A 23284-nucleotide genomic window follows, 5' to 3' on the forward strand; every position below is an offset into this window, starting at 1 on the left:
GGCGAGGAGGGGAGTTCGAGGCTGAGCGCCCCACAACCGCAGCCACCGCTCTGCTCGGGAGCGCAGCCTCGCCTCCGAGTCCCCTCCGAGAGAGAGATGGAGATGGAGAGAGGATGGTGTTGCTGACGCCGCCGCCTCCTCCTCCTCCTCCCCGCTGCCCCGCCGCCGCGAAGTGAGCGGCAGGAGTCGGCGGCCGACTTGGGACAAGGCAGCGGCGGCATTAGCAGCGAGAGGCGGCGGGAAGACGCGCCTCCGGCTCAGCCCGTCCGTGGGGCTGCGGGGCGCATCGCCTGGCCCAGGTAAACGCGGAGTGGGGGGGGGAGGGAGGGAGGTAAGGGGGTGGGTGGGTTTTTTCCGTGGGTGGGGGGCAAACACAGTTTTTTGGGGGTGGAAATCGGCTTCTCTAATACTCGGCAATCATTTTTTTTTTCCAGGCGTCGGTCTTAAAAATCCCTTTCCTCTCCACCCCGCCAAAAAAGTTTCCCTCCTCGGTGGAAGAATGTCTGCTTTCTCTCCCTGCTTTCGAATAGCTTCTTCTATTCCTCTCTCGCTTCCATTTCGCCAGGGGGGTAAGGGGGAAAAAAGGGTTTTCCTTCCACGTCGCTGGGTTTTAAATGGGTGCGATTGGAGGGATCCGCTCGTTTTCTTCTCCTCCTCGGGGCTTTGAGGGCGACTTCGTGGGGAAGTTTAGTGGCCCTAGAGGTCAGGAGACAACTCCGAGGGTGGGGGGGTCATCTTACGCGCGCGCACCCCCAAAATTTCGAGGGGTTCCACCAATAAAAAGTGGGTGGGCTGTACAGTATTGCCATTCCAATGGTGTCATGTGATCGATTATCCAGGGCAAGACTGACTTGCCCCCCTCCCAATATTTTATTCCAAGTTGGCACCCCTAAAACCCCTATAAAATACTCCCCATCCCCTAGTGAACGGGCATTGCCGATCTTGGGATGTGGGGGCGGGGCTTATTGTCGCCCAATATTTTATTCCAAGGTGGCACCCCTAACCCCCCTATAAAATATTTGGGGGGTGCCCCCTCCCCGTGAATGGGCATTGCCATTCAAATGGTGTTTGTGCGCCTTGTGATGGATTATGTGGGGTGGGGCTTACAGCCCCCCCCCTCTATATTTTATTCAAGTTGGCACCCCTGTGAGTGGTTTCGTTCCAAGTCAAGCTGTCGTTTTCCCCGCTCCCCAACGCAATCTCGAGTATCCTTGTTTAAGATGAAATTTGCTGCATAGTAAACAAGATTCTTCCTCTGTCTAGCAAGAACCACAACTCTCTGCAAGTTCTGCACCCGTTTTTCCAAACGGGAGTTTTGAGTTCTTCCCCTTGGGGGTAAAAAAAATAAAAATTAGGCGCCCAGTTTTGGAATTTAAGGTTTAAGATCCCATTTTTAAATCTTTGGAATTTGTTACTCTGCAATAGGTTTCCAAACCTAGGTATTTCCCTACTCCTCTCCCCCCAACCTCCGCTCCTTGGAGCCATATGGTATTTTTGAAGTTTAAAGAGTGGCGACACCCTGGGAGTGTTGCTCTCAGCCTAAGCTGAGGTGTTGGAAATGCATAAGGATTCAGTTCTCAAGAATTAACCCGTTGTCAGCTTCCTTGCTTCGGCAATTTATGACAATATTGTTGGGTGTGGATTAGAAATCCCACAGCACGTTTTAACCACCTTAAGTTATTCTTGCAGTCAGGGTGGTTGAAAAGTTGCCAAATGGTTGATTCTCTCCCCCCCCCCCAGCAGACAATTCTGATATGTTTTAGTCACTGTATGATGATAATTCTCCATTAACATGAAATATAAGCCTCTTTCTGGTCCTAATTAGCTGTGCAGCCCAATCCCAGGCTTGCTTACTCAGAAATAAATCATACTGAGCCAGTGAAATTTACTCTTAAGTAAACAGAGTTTTACTCCTAGAGCACAATCCTACGCGTGTCTACTCAGAAGTAAGTCCTACTGAGTTCAATGGAACTTATTCCCAGGCATATGTGTAATATTGCGGCCTTAGTTTATTAAAAGTTGAATAAGGACTTCGTCTTAAATATGCACCGTTTGGTCTGCTAAGTATAAAGGAACGTGTGTAGATAGAGTATGTTTCAAGCACTGCATTTTCATAAGCTGTCTTGCCTTGGACAAAGCATTTTAGTTGAAATAATCGTCAAAGCAATGAGGCTTGCGTGGACTAAATGCTGCATACTTTTAAAATTAATATTCATAGCGTCACAAATTCTGGGCTGATTTAAGTCCTTTCGTGCTTTCTCCTATTTTATACATGTGCTTGCTTAACTACAGAAGAAGAAAAAAGTATCAGCATGATTTTGTAAAAATGCAGAGGAGCTCAGGATAAGAATGTATACACAGAAGTCTTTTGTCCAATTTCATTTCCTTAAGCTTGAAGAGGCTGAACAAGGATAACCAGGCATAGTCTAGATCAGAAGAAGAAACTGGAAATGAAAGAAAGAAAGAAAGAAAGAAAGAAAGAAAGAAAGAAAGGTTAAAATCAAAGTTGACCATCTTTATCCATACAGTGGTACCTCGAGTTAAGTACTTAATTCGTTCCGGAGGTCCGTTCCTAACCTGAAACTGTTCTTAACCTGAAGCACCACTTTAGCTAATGTGGCCCCCTGCTGCTGCCGTGCCGCCGGAACCTGATTTCTGTTCTTATCCTGAAGCAAAGTTCTTAACCTGAAGCCCTATTTCTGGGTTAGTGGAGTCTGTAACCTGAAGCGTATGTAACCCGAGGTACCACTGTATTTCTATCCCCCCTCTCCTGTGAGTCAAATTGGGAATCTAACTTCAAGTGAAGTCTCTAAATCATCCTAGGGTGCCTAACATTTGTTTTGACCTACAACTCCCATCATCCTTGACCATTGGTTGTGCTGACTCAAGCTGATATGAGTTGTAGTAAAAACATCTGGAGAGTACCACACTCGTGCAAGTTGCTCTACATGTTCTCTGACTGTTTTAGATACAGTGTTTTTCTATATTAATCCATCCCAACACATGTTGATAGGATCTCTTCCGCTTTACATTTCTGCCCATTAAATCATGACATTTCTGTTTTTAGGGATTTCCCTAAACAATAATGGGAACAGCCACAGCTCTTGACGATTTATGATCGCTGGCTTCACTCGCTAGGACAGGAGCAGACCACGTGGTTCCCTCCAGATGTTTTGCTCGACTACAACTTCCATCAGACCCTGCCAGCATAGCCAGTGGTCAGAGATGATGGGAGTTGTGGTTCAACAGCTGGAGGGCATCATGTTTGCTAACCCTGCACGGAGGGGGAAAGTAAGAGAAATTGTGTTTCTTGGTTTATGCCAATTTAGAATTGCCATTGCTTGGCACCGATCATTAGATCTTCCTGCAGGCTTCATACTCCAGAGCTGTGTCACAAGTCTACGATTTCTGCTCATTTCAGTTAAGAAGAAGAAGAAGAAGAAGAAGAAGAGTTTGGATTTGATATCCCGCCTTTCACTCCCCTTAAGGAGTCTCAAAGCGGCTAACATTCTCCTTTCCCTTCCTCCCCCACAACAAACACTCTGTGAGGTGAGTGGGGCTGAGAGACTTCAGAGAAGTGTGACTGGCCCAAGGTCACCCAGCAGCTGCAGGTGGAGGAGCGGAGACGCGAACCCGGTTCCCCAGATTATGAGACTACCGCTCTTAACCACTACACCACACTGGTAGAGACAGAGACAGAGGGCTTAAGAAGAGACAGAGGGCTAAAATGGCCAGCTGTGCATCTCTACCCCATTTACTCCCATTGAACTCCTAGAGGGCTCCATCTTGTTCACACTGCTTTTGACTGTGTAGTGAGATTGCATGGAGGTTTGGATTCATATGCTGGTGTCACCCAGCTGTGCTTCTTTTTAATCTGACCCGGGTCCTACAGAGTCTGTGTTTCTTGCCATGGTGACATTTTGGAAGCAGGTGAGCTAACTGAAGTTGAACCACACTAGACTGAAATAATTTTGTTTGACACCTTTCACATGCTTGTCTATTTGACCAGGATATGACGACAATTCATGCCTCTGTAACCTCAAGGTAGTCTGTTGTCACTTGCGTGCTCGATGTGAACTGTCATTGGTGACTGTTCAAGAGCATCAGTTTGTATAGAACGTGCCAGCTCTTTTGATCACAGAAAAGAGCTGTGTTAGTTCCCCATTGTGTTTTGGACACTACTGGTTTGGAGCTATGAAGTCCTGCATATCTATATCTACATTCTTCAGAGACCAACTTATTTTCTTCATTATATTATGACCTTCAGAATCAACGAAGTGTATCACCAATGGGCCAATTACAAACAAGCATGGGAATGTAGAGAGGCTGCCCCACAGTTAAGAACATAGGAAGAGGTTTGCAACAGACCAAAGACCTGCCTGAACAAGGAGGTTCAGTTCACTTGCTACTAGAATGCCATCAGAGAAGGGGCCAAAACAGCCTCTCTTGGAAGGGGGTGCCTGAGCCTGCAAACCTCCACATCCTCACATCCCTGTCTTTAGAGTCTTTAAACCCATGAAGGTTCATATTGATCCCAAGCCATTTAAGGATCTAAAGGTCATGGCTAGCACTTTGAATTGTGCTCAGATAGAAACAGTCAGCCGGCGAATATGTTTTTATCATAACAAGGAAGGGAGTTTCATGTTCCCAATAAGTTGACCTCAGTCAATAATCTGGTTGTGGAATCTGAGCAAGTTGGTACAATGATGCTCTTCTTCCTAATTTTTTGTTACCCTTGCTGTGTGTTTGGCAAATGGTGGAAAAGAAATGGAACATAGTAAATGAATGAATACATCAATTATAAGCTTTTTCAAAAAGGTCTAGCCAGTGGTTCTAGGCCATTTCTTTAATGTCAATAAATCAAAACTCAAATATTGGGTAAAATGCACCACCCCTATTTTGGTCATTTGTGCATTTGACCAAGTTTTTCATTTGACCAAGTTCTAGGTGCTTTTGACTTGGAGATATAGATAGATGTAGATATAGATATAGTTGATATAGATATAGATGATATAGGTCTCTCTCTCTCTCTCTCTCTCTCTCTCTCTCTCTCTCTCTCTCTCTATATATATATCTTTAAGAGCAGGGAGTGGGAAATCATTCGTTGGTGCCAACATATTTTTGTTGCATTGTGTGTTCTGCTCTACAGTGACTCATTTTTCCAGGTTGGGGAATTTGATTTCAGTTTGGCAATGAAAATTGTTGGCTCTGGAGTCTGCTGGGGTTGTTGTGGGCCAAAAGTCTTGCGTGGCTATCATGCAGGAAATATATACATATATCTGTTTTTAGCATTTGGAACTTTGGCTCATGGAATTCATGTCATGGCTGCTATTTATACAAACACAGAAGTGTAGTTTTAGCTTATCTTAACCTTTTTAATTAAAAAAAAAAGCACTGTAGGTCTGTAGATTCTGCATGGCCACTTGAAAAAAACACACACTGTGCTTACATAGGTAAGGCCTGTATATGCTCACAGTTCAAACCCGCTCCCCGCCCCCACTTTATTCAGTGGGGCTTATTCCAAGGCAAATGTGCATTGGATTACAGCCTTAATTTCCATAGATCTCTTACAGAATTTCTTGCCTTTGACTGCAATCTCAGATTTCACAGAGTTTCTCAGTAGCAATCTATTAATTTTCAAGCTTATAAATGTATAACTCATTACCTCGAGCTTCAAACATACCGTGCTGTAGTCTAATAACTCTTTTGCCCTGCTTTCTGAAATTTAGAATTTCAGGGAGCACAAGGGAGTTAATATGACACAGAAATGACTAGAGATATTATAGTGATGTATACGACTATACCATTTTTAGTTTGGAATGTTCCTCTACTTTCTCTTAACTTTTAGATGAATAATGCAAGCCAGAGGAACTTAAGGATGAACTAGACTTAAGGATGAACTAGTCCTTATTTAGTTGTGGGATTTTAATGTGTGATATTTCCACACAATGCAGAATTGTTTCTTTTCAGTATGCATTTTCATATGGTTGCATCTGTATTTCACAGTGGCCTGGTTTAAACATCATGCTAAGCCAGGGGTCAGCAACCTTTTTCAGCCGTGGGCCGGTCCACCGTCCCTCAGACCTTGTGGGGGGCCGGACTATTTTTTTTGGGGGGGGGATAAACAAATTCCTATGCCCCACAAATAACCCAGAGGTGCATTTTAAATAAAAGGACACATTCTACTCATGTAAAACCACGCTGATTCCTGGACCGTCCGCGGGCTAGATTGAGAAGGCGATTGGGCCGCATCCGGCCCCCAGGCCTTAGGTTGCCTACACCTGTGCTAAGCTAAACTGTGGCTTAGCAGGGACATGGAAGTCTTATTAGCTCCCAGAGAAGAGAGTTCACTGCTGCTCTGCTCCTTCCTGGTCATTTTTGCTACCTACATAAGGTAGGATTTGGCTTAGCATTTCATCTGAATCAGGAATTGCAGTCAAGCTTTTTCCTCAGTAATTATGAGCTAAAGGTAAAGATAAAGGGACCCCTGACCATTAGGTCCAGTCGTGACCGACTCTGGGGTTGTGGCGCTCATCTCGCTATATTGGCCAGCATGACTAAGCTGCTTCTGGCGAACCAGAGCCTTGGTATTTTTTATCCCGTAATTTATAGACATATTTAGTTGCTAGGAAATAATTTACTATCTGGTTGTACTGGCTAAAGAATGTAAAAGGTTGTATACTGCCATCCGTGGCTTGACTTGCTTGCTTGAGGTAGATGGAAATTCCTTGCCTATGAACACCTGTGATTTTATGTAATATGGAGCCCCTACTTTTTTGTTCTGTGCCATGATTTAAGCTCCATGATGTGGAGCTGCTATGCTAAGAATCTTGTTTTGCAATCGGTTTTGAAAGTTGCAAGTTCTGTGATTCCTTTAAACTGCTGCATCTCAGATATGCTTGGATCAAGCCCAGTATTGACTGCGGCTGTGAAGAAAACAGCACCTCTTGAAAAAGAACGGCTGTTCTTGCTGTTTACATTTCTTAGGATTTAGATTTTGTTTTTCTTGGTTTATCTTTATGGTATAGCTGCGTTAAAAGACGTGGAAGGATTGCCAGTTAATTTGCACGGTTTCAGCACTATGTTCAAAATAACAAATGTAAGCATTGGAAATAGGTCACATTAGCCTCCTCGCCCCTCTTTTTTAAAATAAATGAAGATACAGTAAAGTATGGAAAACATCTGTTCTGTTTTCTTTTTCTTCCTTATCTTCAACTTAAACAGCATAAGTTGCTTAAATAAAGATAGCTTTTGTGGACAGATAATTGGTTGGCTAAAAAAAAATGTGCTAAATTTCCATAGATTGTGTACATTACGCTTAATCATACAGTTACCCTGTTTTTGAACTAGAGCATGAAAATGAAAATGGAGTTAACATAGTGATTCAAGAGCCCAGTCCTATGTATGCTTAATTGGAAACAAGTCCTGCTGAATTCAATGAATTACCGTATTTTTTGCACCATAACACTCACTTTTTTCCTCCTAGAAAGTAAGGGGAAATGTCTGTGCGTGTTATGGAGCGAATGCCTACGGATGGTGGGGGGATCTGCTGCAGCCGTGAGCAGAGGATCCATGGTTCCCCTTCCTTCCCTCCTCCGTGGCTTGCTTTGAAACAGCAAAGCAGGAGAAGAGCCGCTGAGTGGGGAGGAGAGAGGGACAGAGAGCCTGCTTGCTTTAAAGGAGCAAAGCGGGAGAGGAGAGGAGCCTTCTCCTCTTATACCCCTCTTCTGCATTATTAACAGCATCCTTCTCCACACACCCCACGCATGTCCCTTGTCCCTTGAGTGCTTTTCCTTCCCTCCTCACTTAAAACGTGGTTACAAAGCACAGATCCACATGGATCCTCAGGATTTTTGCACTGGGTCACCCCAAATTCACCATCAGATCACATAGCATGTCCATGGCTACATCTTGCACCCCAAAAATCACGCACCCACTGTTGCCTGGGGCCGCAGTGGTGCAAAAACGTGGTTACAAAGCATGGATCCACATGGATCCTCAGGATTTTTGCATTGGGCTACCCCAAACTCACCGTCAGATCACATGTCTGTGGCCACAGCATGAACCACAAAAATCATACATCCACTGTTTCGTTTAGAATATTTTTTTTCTTGTTTTCCTCTTCTAAAAACTATGTGTGTGTTATGGTCGGGTGCGTGTTATAGAGCGAAAAATACGGTACTCGCTAAGTGCTCCCCTAGAGAATGAACCAAGAAGTTCCTGGTTCAAATTAAAGCTGGGCCAAATATCTTACCTCCCACGCTTTTGCAGGCGATTTGTCCTCCACATAGGATAATTAGCTATTTTGGGGGGAGTGATGAATTTTCCAAAATGTTGTCTTATCAAATACTGTAGCATCAAAAAAACCCTTCAAGCAGTAATGTTTTTTGGGGGGAGGGTTTAATAAGGAAAGAGGAAAAATAATTGGAGCCTCTGACATACCTAATAAGGTAAGACAAAGTAAATAGAAATTTGCTACTCACTCAGCCTCCCCCTCACCCAAAACTAATCCAGTCTTCTGTGATGGTTTTTGATGCACCTCCTTGAAAACTGTTGGACCAAATACTTTGTTCTAGCAAAAATGAAAAATCTTGACTCAGCCACAAATTCACTAGGTGGCTTTAGACAGCTCAGCTCTTCCTCAGTATGTAGATAATAATACTGGCCTACAATACTTGAAGGTTCTCAGACTTGCTGGTATGAGAAGTTATTTGAACCTTTAGGAAAAATGACCTGCACTTTTCCTATAAGCTCACATTTTTAATTATTACTATTTAAGTAAGTTAGGGTTGCCATATTTCTTTTGGCAAAGTTGTGGAGTTTTTTTCAACATTATGAGCTGCCATATGCCTGGGTTTTCCCAGATGTTTCAGCCCATTTCATACCCAGACGCCATTTCCGACAGGCAAATCATGGTTATTTTTGATGTATTGCAGCCCTAAGTAAGCCTTGTGCGTTTTCTCCCCTCATACACATATCAGTGTGGTTTTATTGTGAGTTTTTACAAAAGTTGTCTTACTGCTCTGCATGATATAATTAATACAGTGGTGCCCCGCAAGACGAATGCCTCGCAAGACGGAAAACTCGCTAGACGAAAGGGTTTTCCGTTTTGGAGGTGCTTCGCAAAACGAATCTCCTATGGGCTTGCTTCGCAAGACGAAAATGTCTTGCGAGTTCCTGCGGGGTTTTTTTCCTTCCCCCCCCTTTTCTAAGCCGCTAAGCCGCTTATCCGCTAAGCCGATAAGCCGCTAAAAGCCGCTAATAGCGCTAATCCGTCAATGGGCTTGCTTCGCAAGACGAAAAAACCGCTAGACGAAGAGACTCGCAGAACGGATTCTTTTCGTCTTGCGAGGCACCACTGTAGTACCCTTCATATGTGGGCCATCATGACCTTTCCTATTGACTAGGACATCAGGAGTTTTCTGAATGTTGATGTTCCCCTCCCTGGTAGTGTAGGAATCCCCCCACCCACCCTCCATTGTTACCATTAATAATAATAATAATAAATTTTATTTATATCCCGCCCTCCCCAGCCGAAGCCGGGCTCAGGGCGGCTAACAACAATAAAACAATACAAAAGTACAACACAAACAACACTCTAAAATCATTCATTATAAAATTAATTAAATTCAAGCCACTGGCCACCATTGGGCCAGAGCTCCGCGAAGATTGCCGAGGGAGGGAGTCAGGCTGTGCCCTGGCCAAAGGCCTGGCGGAACAGCTCTGTCTTGCAGGCCCTGCGGAAAGATGTCAAGTCCCGCAGGGCCCTAGTCTCTTGTGACATTGAGCTGGTTCGCATAAACATTGACTTGGTGAGATAGCTAAGGAGGTGGGCAGACTTCTAGAGAGGAGCTTGCAATTCCTTTGATCCACCTAGGGCCTTTTTGCTGACATGCACATTCATGTGGTCCCCAGATGGGGTGGAATTTTTATCTGGGAACCCAAGGTTGAATTCTTATTTCATTTACATCCCACCTTCCCCCCTCCCAACGAGCTCAAGTTGGCATACATGGTTCTTCCCTTCCTCATTTAATCCTCACAACAACACAGTGAGGTAGGTTAGGCTGAGAGGCTGTGACTGGCCCAAGGTCACTCAGTGAGCATGATGGGCAAGGGTCCCAGTCCAACACTCCCAAGTACTATACAGTGGACACTCAGGTTGTGAATGTGATCTGTGCGGGATGCACGTTCACAACCCACAGCATTTGCAACCCTCAGCGGCGCGTCTGTGCATGCACAGGTTGCAATTCGGAGCTTCTGCGCATGCGCAAAGCACGATTTAGCGCTTCTGCGCATGCGCAACCACTGAAACCCGGAAGTAACCCGTTCTGGTACTTTCGGGTTTTGGCGGTCCGTAACCCAAAAAACCGCAACCTGAAGCATCTGTAACCTGAGGTATGACTGTATCAGCTTAGGAGGTCTTGCAGCCAGACCATTATGCTTATGTTCCCTCCATTGTGTATGTACTGATCTTAACATTAACATTTGCAGTAATGGTTAGGTAATCATAGTGTCCCTCAAATATATGTTTGTACTGCAACTCCCATCACCCTGCCTGGTTCTCTAAGCCATCGTATGAGAGATGGAACGTGTGAGTCAGAAAATAACAAGACAGCATGACAGACAAAAAGCTCTTTCACAGTCGCTTCGATTTTGAAATTTCCCGATTGTCCCAGTTTCCAGAACAGTTGCCATGTTAGTGTGCCTCTTGCAAGTGCCGCAAGGCAGGTGTATTCTCAGTGATTCTCAGTGATTGATTGAATGATTGGGAAGGTTGTTTTACACTGTGTACATAGTTGTGAAGGAAGCTCCTTCGCATGGAAGAATGTCTCTTTGATGTGGCCATAAAACACTAATCCAGGATGTAAATGCCAATTTGGCTCCTTAGCCTGAGGTAATGTTTTACTGCCTTAACCTATGCACTAGACTCTAGTTAACCAGACTACCGCCTACTTTGCCTGATGGAAATACATCTAATTACTAGGTTACAAAAGATTAAAGAATTTAGATGGCAGGTTCAGAAGAAGTGGGAAATAGAGTTAGGCTCAGTTCCACTGAGAGGTAGCAGCTGTATTCCTAACAAGTAAAATCAAACTTTAATTGGTCATTAGTATTTTAGATGCCTTATTTAAGATACCGCATTGCAATCTATTTGGCGTCTATTAATCTATTAATGCTGGTATAGCTCAGTCAGTAAAGCAAGAGGCTCTTAACCTCAGGGTCACGGGTTCAAGCCCATTGGTGTTCCATGGGGTTCTCTCTAGGGGTGTCTATTTGACACAACACATGAGGATAAAGTCCCATGGACTGCAGGAAGATCAAACCTAACCATTCTTAAGGAAATCTGCCCTGAGTGCTCACTGGAAGGACAGATCCTGAAGCTGAGGCTCCAACACTTTGGCCACCTCATGAGAAGAGAAGACTCCCTGGAAAAGACCCTGAAGTTGGGAAAGATGGAGGGCACAAGGAGAAGGGGATGACAGAGGACGAGATGGCTGGATAGTGTTCTGGAAGCTACCAGCATGAGTTTGACCAGACTGTGGGAGGCAGTGGAAGACAGGGGTGCCTGGCATGCTCTGGTCCATGGGGTCACGAAGAGTCGGACATGACTAAACGACTACACAACAACATGAGGATAAAGCAGGTCTGTGCCCGCTGCCACAATCTTCTGGTGCACACAGACCTTATAAGAAGGGGCTCAGGAGGGTCATTTGGCCTCAGGACTCAGGCTCAGAGAGGGCCTCAAATTTAGGCATGTGTTAATTTTTGGGCATTTGCTAAGTTTCACAACCTGCTTTATGCACATCGGACCACAAAAGAGACACTCTCACAGTTTAAAACTGGAAGTTTAGGCAAATCAGAATTGTGCTTTCATAAATGACATTTGTCTGTTTATTAAATGATATAGAGATCACGTTCAAGAGTTCAAAATGTTATTGACTTGGTCAAAATAGTAATTCCAAGGCCTACAACCTTTCACACCGGCTGTGAAGTAACCCCCATTCCCTCTGGTAGAAACTATGCTGGAGCAATCTGTGGACACATGTGGTGACCTAGTTCCCTCCCTTTTTCTCTCGTTTTAGAATGCTTGGGAGCAAAAAAACAAAACAAAACCCCAAACATTTTGGAAGAAGCAAAAAAATCAAGATCACACATGGGTGAAGGGGCGTGGGGGGTTTGGGGGAATTTGAAAAATTATTTATAAGATAAAAGTTTAAATATAAAATTTCTAACTGTGATGTATTTGTATACAGCAAAGAGACGTTTAGAGTAATTATGTATATTTGATTTAGTTAATCATGTAACAGGTTTGTGCTAGGAAATGAATATGGATGCTGAATTTGATGTTTGTAATTTTTCTTTTCTTTTTTGGTTTTGGGGAAAAAAACATTTAAGGGTGGTGGTAGTCAGCTTACTTACGGGACGCGGGTGGCACTGTGGGTTAAACCACAGAGCCTAGGACTTGCCGATCAGAAGGTCAGCGGTTCGAATCCCTGTGACGGGGTGAGCTCCCGTTGCTCGGTCCTGGCTCCTGCCCACCTAGCAGTTCGAAAGCACGTCAAAGTGCAAGTAGATAAATAGGTACCGCTCCAGCGGGAAGGTAAACGGCGTTTCCGTGTGCTGCTCTGGTTCGCCAGAAGCGACTTAGTCATGCCGGCCACATGACCCGGAAGCTGTACGCCAGCTCCTTTGGCCAATAAAGCGAGATGAGCACCGCAACCCCAGAGTCGGCCACGACTGGACCTAATGGTCAGGGGTCCCTTTACCTTTACTTTAGTCAGCTTCCTTTGTTTCCCAGAAATCCTTTTTGGAGGAGGAGAGAAGTGATGTAGCTTTTCTTCTCCCCTCCTATCATCACCTACAAAGGCTTCTGAAGAATGGGATGGAAAGAAAAACAAGAGCATTACTTTGGACCCCACTTTGGAGCTTTAAATCAGGCCTGTATTTCCTTCAGGGCCCTCAGACCCATTTGCCCAGCCCTGCCAGTGGAGTGACACTAGTATCACTCTGAAGGGCAGGAGCCCTGTTCCACTCACCAAATGGAGCTTCCTAACCAACTGAACTATCTGCCAGCAGAAAGACCCAACTTGGAGTGTTCCAGGGGAGGGGCTGAGCTTGCCTGGGATTTCCTGTATCCTGAGCTGGCCCTACTGTCATCACTTGACTTAATCCAGGCATAGTCTCTACACCACCTCCAGGCTGGCATAACGGTCCAGGCTAGTCTTTGCCGCCATCTTCTGCCCAGGCTTTGAATTCTTTGCTGGCTATGCTCCTCCATCCCATCCTATTGCTGCCCAGCCTGCGTTTGAATTATGCCCATCACCCTTTTTTCCATTTTAATGGCCACAGTGAAGTTACTGTCTGCTAAACGGTTACAGATTATTCAGTAGCTAATCTTGAGTTCAGAATATCTTGGTCTGCAACCTAATTGAGGAAAGTACCTTTGAATTACAGCTGTATCCATTCATCTGTAAAGTACACTACCTTACCTATCATTCGTTTATTTATTTTTTAGTGAGCACACAAAGCTTTGGGGAATATGCTGCTTAAGTTAATTTTTATATTATTCTTTGAGATAGAAATCAATTCAGTGCACAAAGGAGAAGGGATTGTTTTCCACATATTTCTAATAAAGTTTATCACTGTTTATCCTGCCAGAATCAGAGGCAGGTGAGAATTTAAAATAGTTCATTCAGCTGCCAGTATCTGTAAAAGGTTACATACAGTATGTGGATGTAAACCAAATGGGTGTCAAGATTAGAACAGTGGAACATTTTACTTATACTGTATCTATTCTTTATTATTTTGGGGAGCGCTACAGCACTTTAAATAGTCCCCTACAGCAAATCTTTCAGAAGTGCTTTTAATTTTAAAGATATTGAATGCCCCTTAATAAGTAGCATTATAACAAACAATTGCAGTTGAAGATGTTTGGATTATGGGTTTTGGTTTAATTATTCTAGAATGCTGATAAGCACTCTGAAGCTGCATTACCCCAGTCCAGTGCCATTAACTTTGAGAAAGAGCACGTGTTGCGGTGGGGGCCGCCAGGACACTCCAAAGTTGGGGGCAGGCTAATTGACCGTTGGCCACTGATGCGATTGGGGCTTCCCTTGTTGTTGGGAAGAAGTTAATGTTACCATTTGTTGATTGACAGCCAGAAATGCTAAAACTTCTTTCACGAGGCTAGGGCTTCCGCTTTTCGACCGTGCATTGGATTGCCCCTCCCTCCCTCCCTAGAATAGGGTTGTTCGCTTTGACCTTGCTATGCCTGTCATGGGGTCGTCAGCTCTTGGGGCAGGGGCCCGGTAGGAATTTTGTCCATCTGGCTGATTGGCTGGGGGCATTTGGTTTTTGCCTACTGCGTAGCAAATTGTCACAACTTGTAAGGTTGCGGTTAGGCATTGGTTTATGGTTTGGTTGGTTAAGGGGCATGGATTGGCTGTGCCTGCCCCTCTAATGCTGCTGCTGCGAGGGATTCCGTTAAAGGAATTGGGGGCTAACTATTGCTTGTCCACTCTGTCAAGGGGGCTCGAGCCATAGCAATGAGCTCCTGGTTGCATTTGGGGTGAGGGCAGGTTCCCTGCTCCGTCGCTACCCCCAAGTGTATTCCCCTTTTCTGACTTTCACATCGTGCAGAATGTCAGTCTGTCCCCCATGGTGGGGGCAGATAATCGCAACCAATGCCTAAGCAACCACTCACAAATTTGTATTTTAATAAAGTTGTGGCCAAAATTATGCCAAAAATCTTAAACAAAAATTCTGTGTGATGTGTGAGTTATTGGGGTGGCCCTGGGGACCTCAACACGCAATAGGTTAATGACAAAAATATGTCTATATCTTTTAAGTGAAGAGTTTTATACCCAAAGATTGCTTGCTACTGCAGTTTCTACAATCGTGATAGCGTGTAATAATGGCCACCAACTTAGGAGGCTTTAAAGGTAGATTAGACGAAATCATGTACGAATGAGCTAGCTCTTAGAGACTCTGTGTATAAGGTTCTGGGTCCTGCCTGTGGGCTTGCATAAGCATTTCGTTGGCCACTGGGAACAGGGTGCTGGAATAGATCAACCTTTGGCCTGATGTTCTTCTTACGTTTCTTCAGAAAAATGTGCCTGATTACTGGTTGGTAGTAGACAGTTGGGACACATTGTGCCTTTATTTACTGGTTATCAATACGTTTCTGTGTCCAGTGTAAAGTGCTGGTGATTACAGTGGTACCTCGGGTTACATACGCTTCAGGTTACAGACTCCGCTAACCCAGGAATAGTACCTCGGGTTAAGAACTTTGCTTCAGGATGAGAACAGAAATTGTGCTCCGGCGGCACAGCAGCAGTGGGAGGCCCCATTAGCTAAAGTGGTGCTTCAGGTTAAGAACAGTTTCAGGTTAAGAACGGACCTCCGGAATGAATTACGTACTTAACCCGAGGTACCACTGTACCTTTAAAGACCTAAGTGGTTTAAGATCGGGTTAGTTGAAGGACTGCCTTAATTCAAACCAACTTGCCTATACCATGTGATCTGCTTCAGAGGCCCCATTTACTGCCTACACGCACAGGCCCATTTGTTGAGCTCTTAAAATATCCTACTCTTTTCTGATGCAACTTTTTGCTTATTCTAGTCAGCAGAGCTTGAAAAGCATTTTGGTAGTACTAATAGCTCACAACAGTGCTGTTTTCCGTATCTGTGCACAAAGCATCAATTCATAATTTGACTGATGTCATGTATGGCGCACAGGCTGCTCTGTGAATACAAAATGTATTCCTGTGGGGTGGAGGAAGAAAGGTTGAATATTAGTATCATTTTTTCAGAGAAACGCAAAATGTTTACTGACGTTAAAAAAGTTACTTGAAGCCTCTTCACAAGTTACTTTTTAAAGGTTTAAACCAAAGATGTTTTTATTTATATTCTGCAAGCAATTGAGAATACTCTTTTTTAAACAAGCTTTTGATTCTGTTGCTAGATTGTTTTGATTGCTGGTGCTCCTCTTAGTGTTTTTGTTTGTGCTGCTCTTTATCATTTGTGTTTTCATGGGTGGGTCATTGTTGCTTTTATGTTTCTCTTTATTGTATGCCACTTTGAGCAACTCCTCTGTAGAGCTGGCAAAATGCAGTATACATTTAAAAATAAATACAGGTGAAATATACATTTATAAAGAAACCAGAAGCATTTTTAATGGGTATTGTTGGGAGTGATATAAATAGAAATGAATGTAAGCTCTTTTTATATGCAGTAACAGCAGCAAGAATATTATTAGCACAAAAATGGAAGCAAGTAGAATTACCGATGATTGAAGAATGGAGGATGAAGTTAATGGACTATGCAGAATTAGATAAATTAACAGGAAGAATTCAAAACCGGCGGGACCAGAAATTCACGGAAGACTGGAGTAAATTTACAGACTATTTGAAAAGTATTTGTGAAGACCAGACAACGTTTGTAGGTTTACAAGAAGTTCTATGAGGAGTATTATTGGAAGTATTGCAAAAATAGATAAAGGAAAGGATAATTTGTTAAAAGACTTAAAGGCAATTTAAAGTTAAGAAATGTATAAGAAGTGGATAAAACGGTGGATTATCAGAGGTGCTGATGGAAGTCTAAAAAGATTGTATAAGTGATAAGTTTCGTGGTACATTTTATAATTTATATGTTAAAATCAATAAAAATTATTATAAATAAAATAAAATAAAAATAAATACAGGTGGTGACCATTTCATATGGGGGTTCTGTTCCTGGCCCTTGTGCACATCAGTGGAGCACATAGACATGTGTCCCACCCTGTTATACCCTGTTCTGCCATGCCCCATTATACCCTTTTTATGACACGTTGAGTGACATTTTTGGGTCACTTCCAGGTTCTGCACCGTACATGTGTGTGCAATTGCACATTTTCTGGACATGCATTAATCAGTCATTGGTTGTTTTTAAATCACCGTGTGCAGCAGGCCTCTTATCTCATTTTATCCCCCAAACAGTTCTAAGGATCTGAAATAACATGAATTTCCAAAGGCTTCTTGCTGCAGAGAAGCCACAAAATTATTACTGAAGTGCTGTAACTTTTCTGCAAAAGTTAGTGAACAATTAACTGAAAGCTTATTTTTCCTGTAAGTGTCCCCAGCTCCAATTGCAGTGGTGTTGGATTGGCATCTTAGGCTTTTAGGAAGTAGGTAGGGTGATGCTTCAAGAAGTGATGGTCAAAAGCTCTGTGTACTCCCAGGAATCAATCTAGTAATATTTGCTATTCATTTAATTGTTTTTCTGAAAGTCATTAGCAGCCCAGTATAGATGCTATTCAGCTACTTAGGGGATCTCTCTATGTATTACATATTAAATTACCACTTTGCATAAAAGCCTTTTGTCTGCACCCAGAAACTCCAGCGTGTGCAGAATGCCGCTGCGAGGCTCCTTACGGGGTCCTTACCGTGGGACCACATTCATCCAGTGCTATAGCAGCTGCACTGGCTCCTAGTGGAGTACAGGGTCAGGTTTAAGGTGCTGGTTTTAACCTCTTCTTCTCTTCTCTTCTCTTCTCTTCTCTTCTCTTCTCTTCTCATGAGGTGGCCAAAGTATTGGAACTCCAAAGTATTGGAGCCTCAGCTTCAGGATCTGTCCTTCCAGGGAGCACTCAGGGCTGATTTCCTTCAGAATGGATAGTTTGGATCTTCATGCAGATTTGCTAGGTCAAGGGAGAGGCTGTGGTGTGTAGAGGCAAGGGAGAAGAATAGAGGTGCAATAGCTAAACTGAGTTCAGGAATGGAAGGTCATCACTCCTAGAACATGCTATTTGCCCTTTGGGTACTTTGCCTCTCAAAACAAACCTGGAAGCATGAGTGGAACATGCATTTATTTATCCTTCCACACCTAATAAGAAAAATAAAATTCTTCCTGACCACGATGCTTGAAAAATATCAATAAATAATGCACCTTTGAAGAAGAATGACGGATTGGGAACCTCAGGCCTGGGGGATGAATGTAGCCCTACAGTCTCCTGTTTGACCCTCTTCTCAGGCCATAGCCCTTACTGGCCCTGCTCTTCATCATTCTTGAGCATTTTTTGCTGAAATGTGGCCTTGAACTCTTGACAATGCTTCTCACTTTGCTAGATGGAGAATTGAAACCTCTACATTGTGTGTGTGTGTGTGGCTAGAATATTGTTGTTGTTGTTGTTTACTCATTTAGTTGTGTCCGACTCTTTGTGACCCCATGGACCAGAGCACGCCAGGCACTCCTGTCTTCCCACTGCCTCCCACAGTTTGGTCAAACTCATGTTGGTAGCTTCGAGAACACTGTCCAACCATCTCGTCCTCTGTCGTCCCCTTCTCCTTGTGCCCTCAATCTTTCCCAGCATCAGGGTCTTTTCTAGGGAGTCTTCTCTTCTCATGAGGTGGCCAAAGTATTGGAGCCTCAGCTTCACGATCTGTCCTTCCAGTGAGCACTCAGGGCTGATTTCCTCCAGAATGGATAGGTTTGATCTTCTTGCAGTCCATGGGACGTTCAAGAGTCTCCTCTAGCGCCATAATCCAAAAGCATTAATTCTTCAGCGATCAGCCTTCTTTATGCTCCAGCTCTCACTTATAGCCAACTACAAAGGCAAGAGTTGGATCTATTGCTCTGCCCAATGTTGCTTTTGGCCCTGCCCCCCCCAAAAGATTTTCCATGAGGGAATATAGCCTTCAGGCTGAAAAAATTTCCTTGCTCATGGAATATTGGGAAGTGTGTAAGACTCTGAAGAAAATGCGTTATAACAACCGTGTGTTAGAAGGAGGCGGAAGTAGATTCCACCATGGCATGTGATGCTTAAGATTGTTGATTTGTGTTTAAATCTGACTCAGAAAAGCAGGGCTCTCACTGGGCATCACTAGTAATGCTAAAGGGACCCCTGACCATTAGGTCCAGTTGTGACCAACTCTGGGGTTGCGGCACTCATCTCGCTTTATTGGCCGAGGGAGCCGGCGTACAGCTTCCGGGTCATGTGGCCAGCATGACTAAGCCACTTCTGGCGAATCAGAGCCATGCACAGAAATGCCGTTTACCTTCCCACCGGAGTGGTACCTATTTATCTACTTGCACTTTGACGTGCTTTCGAACTGCTAGGTTGGCAGGAGCAGGGACCGAGCAACCGGAGCTCACACCGTTGCGGGGATTCGAACCGCCGACCTTCTGATCAGCAAGTCCTAGGCTCTGTGGTTTAACCCACAGCGCCACCCGCGTCCCAGCTAGTAATGCTAGAAAGATATTTAAAGAAAGGACCCTTCTTGGTGCTAATCAATCTGTACTATGAGCACCATGGCAAATACCACTTATCTATCTAATGGGCTAATGCCCGTATATAATCAGTATGGGAAGTTCTCAACATTTTTTAAAACAACAACAAATCAGAGGAAAGAATGTCCTGGGTAATAAACTAGCATTGCCTGAGCATCAGTAACATAGTGCTAGGAAGGAACTGAATCTGGGTATGTTTATCTAAAGAGAAATTTCTCGACTCTGAGTATATTTCAAGAAGTCAGCAGATTGCGCAAGTCTAGCAATAAAGTCTGTGTTTGAGGGCAGCTGAGACACAGAATGTGTTAAGTGTCATTTTAAGAAAAGGACAAAGGAGGAAATTGAGGGCGTGAGGTTTTTTTTAAAAATCACCCTATGCTCCCCCACTTACTATAGAGAAATAAAGTGCTTGCGCTGAGTGAAGGGTGAAAGCAAGCTCTGATACCAACACATTTAACATTTTATTGAACAGCACAGAAATAGTGGAAAGAAAAAAATGCTCTCTGCAAGCCATAAATAGTACAGTAGTACAAAGCTTCTGTTCAAGGCTGTCTGGTGTCCTGAACAGGAGCGTTCTGTTGGGGCTTGGGAATACCCTGCAAAAGGTTGTTGCAGGAGCTCACTTTCGCTGAAGAATTTGTCAGCTGTCATGGAATTAAGTTCCATGCATTTGTATCTGCACATTTTGCAGCCGTTACATGAAACCTGTTAGCAATCTTCACTGAAGTGATATGTAGCTCGGTTTCAATAGACTTGGGTAAGTTCTCTAATGCCAGTGAGCTATTGAGCTTTGCAACTCAGACAATCTCAACTGAAAAATACTTGATTGTCTAAAATCCTTTACTTTGGAAGATACTTTGTGGAATCTTTAGATACAAACTGAAGTCAGATGATCATTCAGATTGTGGCTTGGAGCACTGAGATGTGTGTGTGTGTGTGTGTGTGAGAGAGAGAGAGAGAGAGAGAGAGTGCAAGTTGGTTTCATTGCACCCACTGTACAGTGGTACCTCGGGTTAAGTACTTAATTCATTCCGGAGGTCCATTCTTAACCTGAAACTGTTCTGAACCTGAGGTCCCACTTTAGCTAATAGGGCCTCCCGCCGCCGCCATGCTGCCGCGATTTCTGTTCTCATCCTGAGGTAAAGTTCTTAACCCGAGGCACTATTTCTGGGTTAGCAGAGTCTACAACCTGAAGCGTCTGTAACCTGAAGTGTCTGTAACCCGAGGTACCACTGTAAAAGGCTTCCCTATGCAGAACTGCCCTCAGATGTCTTCTAAAAGTTATATAGTTACTCATCTCCTTGACATCTGATGGGAGGGTGTTCCACAGGCAGGGTGCCACCACCGAGAAGGCCCTCTGCCTGGTTCCCTGTAACTTTGCTTCTCATAGTGAGGGAACCAGCAGAAGACCCTTGAACGAAGAACAATGGGGGTAGAGACTCTCCTTCAGGCATACTGGGCCGAGGCAATTTAAGGCCTTAAAGATCAGCACCAACACTTTGAATTGCGCTTGGAAACGTACTGGGAGCCAGTGAAGATCCTTTAGGACCGGTGTTATATGATCCCAGCGGAAGTCACCAGTCTAGCTGCCGCATTCTGGATTAGTTGTAGTTTCCGAGTCACCTTCAAAGGTAGCCCCATGTAGACCGCATTGCAGTAGTCCAAGCAGGAGATAACTAGAGCATGCACCACTCTGGTGAGACAGTCTGCGGGCAGGTAGGGTCTCAGCCTGTGTACCAGATGGAGCTGGTAAACAGCTGACCTGGACACAGAATTGACCTGTGCCTCCATGGACAGCTGTGAGTCCAAATTGACTCCCGGGCTGTGCATCTGGTCTTTCAAGGGCACAGTTACCCCACCCAGGACCAGGGAGTCCCCCATACCTGCCCACCCTCTGTCCTCCAAGAACATTACTTCTGTCTTGTCAGGACTCAACCTCAGTCTGTTAGCCACCATCCATCTGCCAACCACATCCAGACACTCACACAGGACATTCACCGCCTTCACTGGTTCTGATTTGAAGGAGAGGTAGAGTCGGGTATCAGCTCCATACTGGTGGGCTCTCCCAGCAGCTTCATGTAGATGTTAAAAAGCATGGGGGAGAGGACGGAGCCCTGAGGCACCCCACAAGTGAGAGACCCGGGGTCCGAACACTCATCCCCCAACACCACTTTCTGGACATGGCCCAGGAGGAAGGAGCGGAACCACTGCATAACATTGCTTCCAGCTCCTCTAGACGGTCCAGAAGGATGCCAGGAGAGCATACAGAGTTCAGCACTTTTGTAGCTCAAAGAAGCAAGACCCATTTCAATACCCAGGATTTTTCAGTTGGCTAAAACGAAAACATAAACTTTACTTGCATATAAATATCTAAAGATTTTCATAAATATAGCTGTGTCAAATATGAGCTGAGGTGCAGTGGCTGCAGTACAAAATCGAAGGGATAGTTTGTATCCTACACTGGTGCTGGTACACGCACCACCCAATTCTGCGATATACTTTGCAATTGCAAATTTGTATACAGAAAGCCTGCAAATTACGCATATTTAGCTCTATGCACTTAGCAAAAAAAGAGAGAAAGAGAAAGAGAAAGAGAAAGGGAGCGAGCGTCCCAGGAGGAGAAGGACTTTGGCAGGCCCACCTCCCACTGAACCCAATGTGTTTTGACTATACAGTATGTGGATTAGGCTTTAGGCGCACTCCCCAGAATGTAAACCCAGCGTAAGTTGGGGCATACTGTACTTGGGATCTCAAAACACTTAAGATCCTTTGCAGTTACAGCTTTGCTTAACTGGAGTTTTAGCACATTAAAGGTTTTCTGAAATCTAACTTGAATATGCATCTTTTAAGGATTTCTCTTGAATATGCATCTTTTAAGGATTTCTGAAATCTATGTAGGTTTTCTCCTTGTGTGAAATAATGTATTGCTGTGTATGTTGGGTGAAAACAGCTGTTGGAAGTAGCACTTGGTCTTTTTATGTTCAACTTTCTTGTTTTATGTTTAAAAAATGGTATTTTGTTTAGTTTTAGGTTGTTGTTTTTTGGGTAAATGATTATTCACACAGGTTTGTCGCGTTAATCCACCTAGTACGTAATTTCTTTTGACTTTTCTAAGGTTCTAAAATGTGTTTTCTGTCTTCTAGGCCCAAATGTCAGCATGATTGAGAACTGACTCAGAATCTCAAGACTTTATTTAAACATCTGATACGTGAAAGGAAGGGGTTTAACAGACCACTAAACATGGCAGACCCTTCAGCCGAAGTTCCCTTTTCTGTGATCACACAACCACAGCTAACTGAGGTAAGCAGAAACAGTTACAAGATTTTTACTAAGCTCTGCTGCTAAATTTTTATGTCTGTGCAATTGTCAAGCTTACATTTCTAAGCTCTCATTGTAAAACAATCATGTACCATACTAAATGGCGATAGTTGACAGTTGGTCAGCTGAAAAGGACCCCAAGCTGTGACATATTTTAAGGTTTTTCTAGCTACCACCGCTGATAAGGTTTCTGAGGTGTTTTTTGGGGGTGGGACTTAACTTAATTCAGCTAACATTTTGCAAATGTAGTATAGGTAGGACCATATCTGGTTTTGCAGTACAGGAGGTAAATTGGCTAGAAGCCAACACAGATATAGCTTTGTGAAATGTCTATAGCCATTCTTAAAGGACAAAATGAGGGAAGCCTTTCTCAGATGATTTTGAAGTAAAACATATATCCAAGATGTTGATAAACTGTCACTGTAAAATGTACAGTCGATAAACTGTAAACTGATAAAGATGTTCGTGAAATTCTGTAATGTGTAGACAGTGCATGTTATTGCTAAGGAGTAGTGTATCCTGAGAAGTAATCCTCTGACAGCATTTTTTCACTTTTGGTATGCCTGTTACAGAATATGCTTGTCAGCAGAGTAATTGCACTTTATATTCATTCCCGTCAAACCCCACCCCCACCCCCAAATGATTAACCTTCCAAAGTTACATGAAGATGAATTGTAGTGGCTTAAGATAAGATGGAAAA

The 23284-nt window shown here is 43.9% G+C and overlaps 1 protein-coding gene across 1 annotated transcript in view; it reads left to right on the plus strand.

The window, feature by feature from the left end:
* Nucleotides 1-272: 272 nt before the first annotated feature.
* Nucleotides 273-23284, plus strand: part of LPAR1 (lysophosphatidic acid receptor 1) — a 63584-nt gene continuing 40572 nt past the window's right edge. Inside the window, exons 1-2 of the mRNA XM_053370603.1 lie at nt 273-299; nt 22410-22566. Of these exons, the coding sequence (XP_053226578.1) occupies nt 22507-22566 (60 nt within the window). The 5' untranslated portion in view covers nt 273-299; nt 22410-22506. The remainder of the gene's footprint in view (nt 300-22409; nt 22567-23284) is intronic.

Source organism: Podarcis raffonei, chromosome 17 (genome assembly GCF_027172205.1).
Source record: "Podarcis raffonei isolate rPodRaf1 chromosome 17, rPodRaf1.pri, whole genome shotgun sequence".
Taxonomy (NCBI): Eukaryota; Metazoa; Chordata; class Lepidosauria; order Squamata; family Lacertidae; genus Podarcis; species Podarcis raffonei.